Source organism: Orycteropus afer, unplaced genomic scaffold (assembly GCF_000298275.1).
Source record: "Orycteropus afer afer isolate SDZICR_OR568_19922 unplaced genomic scaffold, OryAfe1.0 scaffold00035, whole genome shotgun sequence".
Taxonomy (NCBI): Eukaryota; Metazoa; Chordata; class Mammalia; order Tubulidentata; family Orycteropodidae; genus Orycteropus; species Orycteropus afer.
In genome coordinates this window covers 18,414,379-18,424,789 of record NW_006921622.1, presented here as the reverse complement: position 1 = coordinate 18,424,789, position 10,411 = coordinate 18,414,379, and the positions used below count along the sequence as shown (strand labels likewise).

At 36.5% G+C, this 10,411-nt stretch overlaps 1 protein-coding gene across 1 annotated transcript in view; it reads right to left on the bottom strand.

Moving 5' to 3' along the window:
- LOC103193265 (ankyrin repeat domain-containing protein 26) overlaps positions 1-10,411 on the bottom strand; it is a gene marked incomplete at its 3' end in the record, with an annotated part of 130,106 nt that overhangs the window by 49,894 nt on the left and 69,801 nt on the right. The window contains 2 exon segments of the mRNA XM_007936421.1: positions 463-626; positions 7,486-7,559. Of these exon segments, the coding sequence (XP_007934612.1) occupies positions 463-626; positions 7,486-7,559 (238 nt within the window).

Genomic DNA, 10,411 nt, shown 5'->3' with positions numbered 1-10,411 from the left:
CCTGGTCTATGTACAGGTTCCTCATGAGTACAATTAAGTGTTCTGGAATTCCCATTCTTCTCAATGTTATCCACAATTTGTTATGATCCACACAATTGAATGCTTTTGCATAGTCAATAAAACACAAGTAAACATCTTTCTGGTATTCTCTGCTATGTACATTATGTTCTGCTGTACACAGCAAATACATCTGACTTGCTATGGGTCAGATGACTCAATGGCACCTAACAACAACATATACCAACACTATATGAAAATGTCTTTTCCCTCACATTTGTCATTGTGAGGTTTTTACTATTTTAATACAATGATTGTAGAGAGTATTTCATTTTTCGGGCTAATAAGTAAGGATGATCATCTCCAACAAACTTATACAACTTGTTTATCCTAACAGTAGCCCAAAAAGAATTAGCTTTATAAGGAAATAACAATACCTACCATTAAATACTTCTATAGGCTTACCTATCCGAATCTTCCTTCTCCTTAATGAGAAATTGCTGATTATCAATTTTTCCACACTTTCCTTGTGGAATTAATTCATCATCATTATTGTCAGCAGCAGAGTCATACATGTGTTCTGATACTTTAAATTCACTACTTTTGAACTTCTTCCTTTCTTCTTCAACCTTTAATGAAAGTTTGTTTCTTAGGATAATTATCATTACTTCGTTCAGTTAAAAGAACTGTCATGATTTCAATCACAAAAAATATTTTTGTGCTTACTTTAATTTTATCATTACAGGCCTCTGAAATATTTATCAATCCTCTTCATTTCTGTTTGGATCAAAAAGCAGAATTTCCCAAAATTTCAAAAAGACTTTTCTTAATTCTGTGCTCTTATTTATGCCCACTCGTTACTACGTAATATTTTCACCCCTATTTGACTGGCAGAGACAGAAATATAAAAAGACAAAGACACACAATCTATCCTCTTCTGTCTTTACCACTTAGATTTTCCATTAAGCAGACCATCCTAGAAGGTATAACACTATGGGCTTTGGTAACAGAAATGAAGCTTCCCCTTTCTACACTAAGCTTCTCTTTCCCCTCAATGTCTTCCACAATTCTTTTTTCACTTGAAACCTGGTAATATCAAAAAAATGAAAGTGGTCAATATATCATATGAACCAAAATTTACCATAAATAATACAAGGAGCAGAATGAAATTGCTAAACTGTTAGTGAGGAATTCTGGAAAATCAGTAGTTTCTTACGTTTCATATTCAATAACCATAAAACTTTGTATCTAGAGGGTATAAAAGGAATTATCCACTATAGTTCCACCATCTATTGATAATGAGAGCAAAACCTAGGAAGGTTAAATGATTCATCCAAAGTTCCTGTGAATTTGAAGAATTAAATGTGTAACTGGGGCAAACTGATTGAATCCCTTAATGGGGCCTCATCTACCAATGGTTTAAAGAAGAATAGCTCTAGATTTTTTTTTTCCCCCTCATTTTAAAGGTCAATGCACCTTAGTACTCAGCTTTCTATTTTGGAGTTAAGTACTGAACTTTTTGCTAAGCCTTTATGCTACCTATAAGATAAAATCATACATGTCAACAAGTTACTATACTTTATTGCATAAGATAATGTAAAGATGTGACTCAACAGAAACTATTTGAGAATGGTGATTTAAAAAATATGAGGAAGGATATACATTTATTAAAAATATGTCTAAGTGATCATTTTGGAATTATAAATTCCAAGATTTTGGGTAAAGATGATAAACTTGTACAAATAAAAGTTAATACATTAGTTTATCTGGGAATATTTGTTACACCTCTCAAGCTTACATACATTTTTATATATCCCTTCTCTGTTACTGCTTCTCATTTTATTGTCTAAGAAAGTGTAACTTAAAAAAGAACTTGCTATACTTTTTAGCAATTTCCTTTACATCTCTTCTGTTTCAGAAGGTCACAAGGTGTATAGCTAAATTAGTTTGCCAGTTCATATGCAACCAAAGACTGACAGAGAGACTTAGGTTGATTAAGAAATGCAAGTCATAAAAAAGCTTTACTAAACTCATTTAGGTGGCAGAAATAATCCATCACCATTATATAAGCAGACAACACCATTTTCTACACAACCTTTTCATAAGTAGCAAATCAGAATGGATCAGATAATTGGGAAAGAAGAAAAACAAAGAGCAGCAGCAAATTAACTTCCACCTCTTTTTGAAGTTGATCTTTCTCTTTGCCCAAAGCCAGAAATTCTACCTGTAAAAAGCCTACCTCATTCTTAAATCTTTGCATGTCTTACTGTAATTCTTCACTGAGATATACTTGTGATATTTTACCATCATATGTTGTTGTTGTTGTTATGTGCTGTTGAGTCAAACCCGACTCATAGTGACCCCTCCTTGGGTTTCCGAGGCAGTATCACTATGGGAAGTAGGATTGCCCAACCTTCCTTCTGAGGAGTGGCTGGTGGGTTTGAACCGCCAGCCGTCTGCTTAGCAGGCAAGTGTCTTAGCCACTGTGCTACCAGAGCTCCCTTATCATATGGTGCAGTATAACTCACTATTTCCTAATTCAAGGTCCATGCTTTTAGAAGTATTTGCACTGCAATTATCACATAATAACTTCTGGAACAAGTCTTATATTGGTTTTGACTTCTCATAAATGTTTGTGATGGCAGAAAGTCTGTAGCATTTTATTGTAATCATGTACTTCATTTCACCAGAGCGGGTAACCCATGAACCAAAAAGGCTTTTTGGATCACTAGGTGGAGGCATGTTTGATAGCTAATTCCCATTTAGTAGTATTTTGGTTCTTATTTTTTGCCATTTGCATGTCAAACTCTTGGTCTTTTTTCATTTCAATTGTAGCTACTTCTGCATTCTTCACATTTTCACTTTCTGCAACATTACACTCTTCTTGTTTTTGTTAAAAACATGTTGAGTGTCTGGTTTATTATCATTTTCAAAGTCTAATTTGTTATTATTTAAATGAAGCTTAGAAGATGACTGGGAAGCATACTTTTGGGCTGCAGAGTACAAAGGATAGAAAAACAGACGGTCACAGAGACTAGGTTCTCTTAGCTCAGGAAGTGCTTGGAACCCTACAGAGAAGGATACTCCAGATGCATCTTTTTCCTCCCAATCAAGTATGTTGTTGTTATGTGCTGTCAAGTCAGATCTGACTCATAGCGACCCCTCCTTGGGTTTCCAAGGCAGTATCACTATGGAAGTAGATTACACAACCTTCCTTCTGAGGAGTGGCTGGTGGGTTTGAACCACCAGCCTTCTGGTTAGCAGTCAAGTGCTGTAGGCACTATGCTACCAGAGCTCCTACAATCAAGTATGTTGTTGTTGTTGTTATTTGCCGTCGAGTCGGTCCCAACTCATAGCAAGCCCTCCTTGGGTTTCCGAGGCAGTATCACTACGGAAGTAGGATTGCCCAACCTTCCTTCCGAGGAGTGGCTGGTGGGTTTGAACCGCCAGCCTTCTGGTTAGCAGTCAAGTGCCTTAGGCACTATGCTACCAGAGCTCAAGTATCTGACAAACTAGAAGGGGTTTCCTTTAAGTCTGCGCCTTCTTTAGAATTGTCCTGTAGTGGCTCTTCCTCAAGACAAGCAGCAATTTTTTATTTTGAACAAATGTCACCAAATTTCTGTTTTAACTTATTTGTGATGAGTTTTTAATTATTTTTCACCTCTAATTTGCCTTGGTTGATCCTTATTTCTTCCTACTTTGGCACACAAGGAAGGTTTGAATACACAGATATATCCTATCACACTCCCTATTCATTTCTCTTTCTGGAAGCATTTTTGACAGATGGAAAAGTAGAAGTGGAAGATTAACTTGCTTGTTTCGATTTTCAGATGTCTTTTCTGCCAAGGTGCATGTTTTTAAAATAACTCTTTTGTTGTTGATATTATGTACCGTCAAGTCATCTCCAACTCACAGGGACCTTATATACAACAGAACAAAACACCACCCAGTCCTGTGCCAGCCTCACGATCCTTACTATACCTGAGCCCATAGCTGTAACCACCATGTCAATCCATCTTGTTGAGGGCCTTCCCCTCTTTCATTGACCCTCCACTTTACCAAGCATGACATCTTTCTCCACAGAATTTTCCCTTCTGACAACATGACCAAAGTAGGTGAGATGAAGTCTGGCCATTCTCATTTCCTAGGAGCATTCCAGCTGCCCTTCTTCCAGGACAGATTTGTTTGTTCTTTTAGCAGACCACGGTACTTTCAGCATTCTTCTCCAACACACAACTCAAAAGCATCAACTCTTCTTCTATCTTCCTTATTCACTGTCCAGCTCTCACATGCATATAAGGTAGACTGCAGACTGCAGATTGTAGTCTTTAATCTTCATCAGTAAGTGCTGCAAGTCATCCTCACTTTCAGCAAGCAAAGTTGTGTCATCTGTATATCTCAGGTTGTTAATAAGCCTTCCTCCAATCTGGATGCCACGTTCTTCTTCATATAGCCCAGCTTCTCAGATTACTTGCTCAGCTTACAGACTGAGCAACTACAAAAGGATGCAACCCTGATGCACTCCCTTTCTGATTTTACACCATGCAGTATCCCCTTGTTCTGTTCGAACAAAAGCCTCCTGGTCTATGCACAGGTTGCTCATGAGGACAATTAAGTGTTCTAAAACTCCCATTCTTCTCAATGTTATCCATAATTTGTTATGATCCATACAATCGAATGCCTTTGCATAATCAATAAAATACAAGTAAACATCTTTCTGGTATTCTTTGCTTTGAGCCAAGATCCATCTGACATCAGCTATGATATCCCTCGCTCCATGTTCCCTTCTGAATCCAACTTGCATTTCTGCAAGTTCTCTGTCAATATACTGCTGCAACCGTTTTTTAATTATCTTCAGTAAAATTTTACTTGCATGTGATATCAGTGATATTGTTTGATAATTTCCATGTTCTGTGGGATCATCATTCAGCCAAAATAACTGTCCTTAGGTAATCAAGTATGGACAAAGAAAACTTAGAAAACAATTAAAATTTAACTGTTAAACTTTTTAATCTACTTTTAGGTACTTTCAAATCACTGACTTGTACTTCAGAAGTGAAAAATAAATTTCCTTAAACTAAAATATAAGAAAAACATGAACCAGCAAACTTAATTTTGTCACTGGGTTTTTGGACTAAAGTTAATTCATTATATATTAAACCTATAAAAAATGAATTTGGAGATGATTTTTAATATTACAAATGCTTCCTCATTTAAAAAGGTCTGACTTCATCATACCTTCAATAGTGAGCCCCTACCATGCATTTAAGACATTTATTAATTAATACCTGAAGTGTGGGCAAACTTTAAGTTATTAGTAGCCTCAGTCAATTAACATCAAGTAGAAAGAAAAGGAAATTGCTAAATTTTGATTCAAATTATATAATATGATAGTGTTGTATACCTATACAGGTTACCTGCTGGAGTTCAGTTCAAATACATTTTAATGTTCCCTGAGGCATTTGACTGCTAACCAGAAGGCTGGTGGTCCAAACCTACTAGCCACTCCTCGGAAGGAAGGTTGGGCAATCTACTTCTGTAGTAATTCTGCCTCGCAAACCCAAAGAGGGGTCACTGTGAGTTGGATTAGACTTGACGGCAGTGAATTTGTTTTTTTTAATGGGAGTGGATAACGTTTTCTTAAACAATATTTACTGATTTCCTATACTAAAATGAAATAGAAAGAAAGCACTGAGGTGAGTAAGTTAGAAAGTCATTGTTTGTACCCAAATACCAAATGCCCCGTTCTGAAAGATGTGATTCTCTTAATAGGCAGTTGGGTTAATTTTATGACCCCATTCTCTTCCTGAATATACACTTTCAAGTCAATTACACAGAGATCATAGCCACAATTAATCATTAACCTTGCCATTAGTGGCTGGCATAGGAAACTTCAAAACCTGAACCACTGAGAGTAATAACTCCATCTACACAAATCCAATTCATTGGCTATCATTGCTATATTGTTCATAATTTCCACTTCTTAATCATATGGTTCAATATTTATAGTGAATTTACCATGTAATGGTGTTGTTGTTGTTAGGTGCCATCAAGTCATCTCCGACTCACGGCGACCCTACGTACAGCAGATTGAAACACTGTCTGGTCCTGTGCCGGCCTCACAATCCTTGCTAAACCTGAGGCCACTGTTGCAGCCACTGTGTCAATTCATCTTGTTGAAGACCTTCCCCTTTTTCATTGATCCTCCACTTTAACAACCATGACATCCTTCTCCAAGGAATGGTCCCTTCTGATAACATGACCAAAGTAGGCGAGATGAAGTCTGGCCATTCTCACTTCCAAGGAGCATTCCAGCTGCACTTCTTGCAGAATAGATTTGTTTGTTCTTTTAGCAGTCCATGGTACTTTTAGTATTCTTCTCCACCACCACAACTCAAAAGCATCAACTCTTCTTTGGTCTTGCTTATTCATTGTCCAGCTCTCACATGTATAAGAGGCAATTGAAAATACCATGGCTTGGGTTAGGCACACCTTAGTCTTCAAGGAGATATCTTTGCTCTTCAGCACTTGAAGTCTTTTGCAGCAGATATGCCCAATGTAATACATTGTCTGATGTCTTGACTGCTGATTCCATTGGTGTTGGTCATAGCACCAAGTAATATGAAGTCTTTGGAAACATCAATCTTTTCTCTATTGTGATGTTGCTTATTGGTCCAGTTGTGAGGATTTTTGTTTTCTTTATATTGAGGTGTAATCCATACTGCAGATTGTGGTCTTCAATCTTCACCAGTAAGCGCTTCAAGTTATCCTCACTTTCAGCAAGCAGAGATGTGTCATCTGGATATCGCAGGCTGTTAATGAGTTTTCCTCCAATCCTGATGCCACATTCTTCTTCATATAGTCCAGCTTTTCAGATTATTTGCTCAGCATACAGATTGAATAAGTATGGTGAAAGAATACAACCCTGACACACTCCCTTCCCGATTTTAAACCATGCTGTATCCTCTTGTTCTGTTCAAACAGCCTCCTGGTCTATGCACAGGTTCCTTATGAGTGCAATTAAGTGTTGTGAAATCCTCGAAATGTTATCCATAATTTGTTATGATCCATACAATCGAATGCTTTTGCATAGTCAATAAAACAAAAGTAAACATCTTTCTGGCATTCTTTGCTTTGAGCCAAGATTCATCTGACATCAGCAATGATATCCCTTGTTCCACGTCTTCTTTTGAATCCAGCTTACGTATCATGTAAAGAGGTTATAAAAACGAAAGAAGCAAATAATATTCAGGAATTTTATTTCCCTCTTTTCCAAGGATAAATTTAAAGTAAAGCCACACATTACTATAGATTCTAAGAAAACTTTACATTTTTTAACTACTTAAAATGTTTTAAAAATTGAACATAAAGTATGATATAATCTATAAATCCCAAAGTGTTGTCCAAAACGTAATGTCTTTTGGACTATGCTAGGTATTAAAGCATATGAATAATAAATGAGAAATTTAAATTAAAATTTTTACATACTTGTGACTGATTATTTTCACTTTCATCAAGTCTGTCTTGCTCTTCTTCTGAGTTCATTTTTAACTCCAGTTCTGCTGAAAAAAATCAATATTCAGTTAAAATATACACATAGAACAGTGAGATAAAATTTTTAACCTTCATAAAAAAAGACAGAAAATAGTATTTTACACCAAATGAGAATTTAAATTAAGCTTAACCTTAAACTGAATGTTTACTTGTTTAAGAAATAATTATAATTTTTAAAACGTCAACAAATCATTTAAAGGGACACTAGATGTTACCAGGTTCAAGAGATATAAACACCTCAAAGATTCATTCACAAATCCATCCACCCAACATAAAGGAACAAAACAATAAAAAATATAATAGGAACATATGAAGCCACCATATACACTATTCTTTACCTCATTAATAGTACTTTTTTTAAACACACTAGCCTCAGTTGCAGCAATGTTCAGTTTCCAAACTTACTGTTACACCTCTCTTAATGTACACCCTGTTCTTTTTGTATGAAATGTTTCCTCCACTATTCTGTATGACAAATTGCTTTCATCTTTTAATACTCAATCAGCTATGTGTATAAAGTCTTCCTTGATTATGGCTATGTTTCCCCAGGTAACTTAAGTGTCTCTTTCCTTGCTGTTACACTACTACTTTTAAAATTTCTTCTGTATATTTACCTCCCTGAACTGCAATTATTTCTTTGTATTAATATTATATATTAAATATTATAATATTATTACATAATACATATTATTTATTTATATATCTTGTCAGATAATTGAGCAGGGAGGGGAAAAGGCTAAAGATGGAGAGCTGAGTAGAAGTTAGATGATAAAAGGCCTCATATGCTAGGACATTAAGTAAGATGTTTGAATGAGTAGTCCATGGTTATATTTACATGTGATATAGATCACTCTAAATGCTGTGGGAGGATGAATTTGAGGGGCATAAGAACAGAGAACTGAAAGGAAAACTAATTTACTCTTTAAATTTCCCCTCACATCACAATTTTAAAAAAGAAAAAGAAAGAATGCCGGAAAACTAATTAGAAAGCAACAGTGCAAATAAAGATGATATAGGCCTGAACTGATGTGTCCAGAAATATTTAAGATATAAAATTATCAGTGTCCACTACAGAATAAATCTTCATGAAATGAATTAAATGTACAAATCCTTGTCTCCTGGAGAACTAGAATCTGTTTATTACATTACAAAAGGTATCGGTTTGCAAACTGAAGAACTGATGTCCATGATGAACATCTTAAGCAACAAGTGCTTATTCTCTAGTTTATCTGTTCCACATTGCCCTGTGGGAAAAGAGCCCATGTAGGTGTTTTGGTTTTAAAGTCCTGCTTTTTATTGTTTCTAACAAACTTATAAAGAAATAAAAGTAAAAAGGTCACTTGTACAGGTAAATAACTAGATGTATAGCTTATAGTCACTAGTCTAGAAGAAAAATGAGAATCTTCTGTGAAATACTATGCTAATTCTACAGTTAAGAAAAGTTAAGAAAAACACAGGAGTGAAAAAAACTGCATGATTTATTACTACAGACTGAAACATATGACTGGTTAAATTAAGGTCACTTAATCCTAAGGCACTTGACTGCTAACCAGAAGGCTGGCAGTTCAAACCTACCAGTCACTCCTCAGAAGGAAGATGAGGCAATCTACTTCCATAGTGATACTGCCCCGGAAAACCCAAGGAGGTGTCGCTATGAGTCGGGTCCGACTCGACGACACATAACAACAACAACAACAACAGATGTACATAAGGTAAAACATATTTGATGCAGTAAATCCATAAGCTGTATGTACTAGTAGAATTAAAATTTATTTCCCATATTTAAAAAATAATAATAATAGTATTCCTTAAAATTAATAATTCTTGTGAACTATCTAGTCATTGTTGTTATGTGCTGAGTCAACTCCAACTCATGCCAACACTATAGGACACAGAAGAAATGTCCCATGAGATGTCCAAGGCTGTAATGGTGAAGGAATCACACTGCCACATCTAACACCTTGGAGCAACTGATGGGATCGAAATGGCACACCTTTAGTTAGGAGCTAAGTGTTTTTAACCATCAGTAGGGCTACTTTATTCACTGGAAACAATGATAAAACAAGGCGGTAAATTACATTGACACAGATGAAAAGGAGTTGTTATGGTGTTAGGTGCCATTGAGTCATTTCCAACTCATGGTGACCCCATGAACAGCAGAACGAAACACCGCCCAATCCCATGCCAGCTCCATGATCCTTGCTATACTTGAGCCCACTGTCACAGCCACCATGTTAATCCATCTCGTCAAAGGCTTTCCCCTCTTTCATCAACCCTCCACCTTACCAAGCATGACATCCTTCTCTAGGGAATAGTCCCCTCTGACAACATGACCAAAGTAGGTGAGATGAAGTCTAGCCATCCTCGCTTACAAGGAACATCTCGGCCACACTTCCTCCAGAACAGATCGGTTAGTTCTTTTGGCAGTCCATGGTACCTTCAGCATTCTTCGCTAGCACCACAACTCAAAAGTATCAACTCCTCTTCAGTCTTCCTTATTCATTGTCCAGCTCTCACATGCATACGAGGTCACTGGAAATATCATGGCCTGTGTCAGGTGCACCTTAGTCCTCAAGGGGACATCCTTGCTCCTCAGCACTTGAAAGAGTTCCTTCGCAGCCTACCTACCCAGTGCTATATGTCCTCTCATGTCCTGACTGCTGCTTCCACTGGCATCAACTGTAGAACCAAGCAATGTAAATTCTTTGACAACCTCAATCTTTTCTCCATTTATTGTGATGCTGCTTATTGGTCCAGTTGTGAGGATTTTTGTCTTCTTTATATTGAGATGTAATCCATACTGCAGACAGTGTTCTTTAATCTTCATCAGTAAGTGCCTCAAGTCATCCTCACTTTCAGC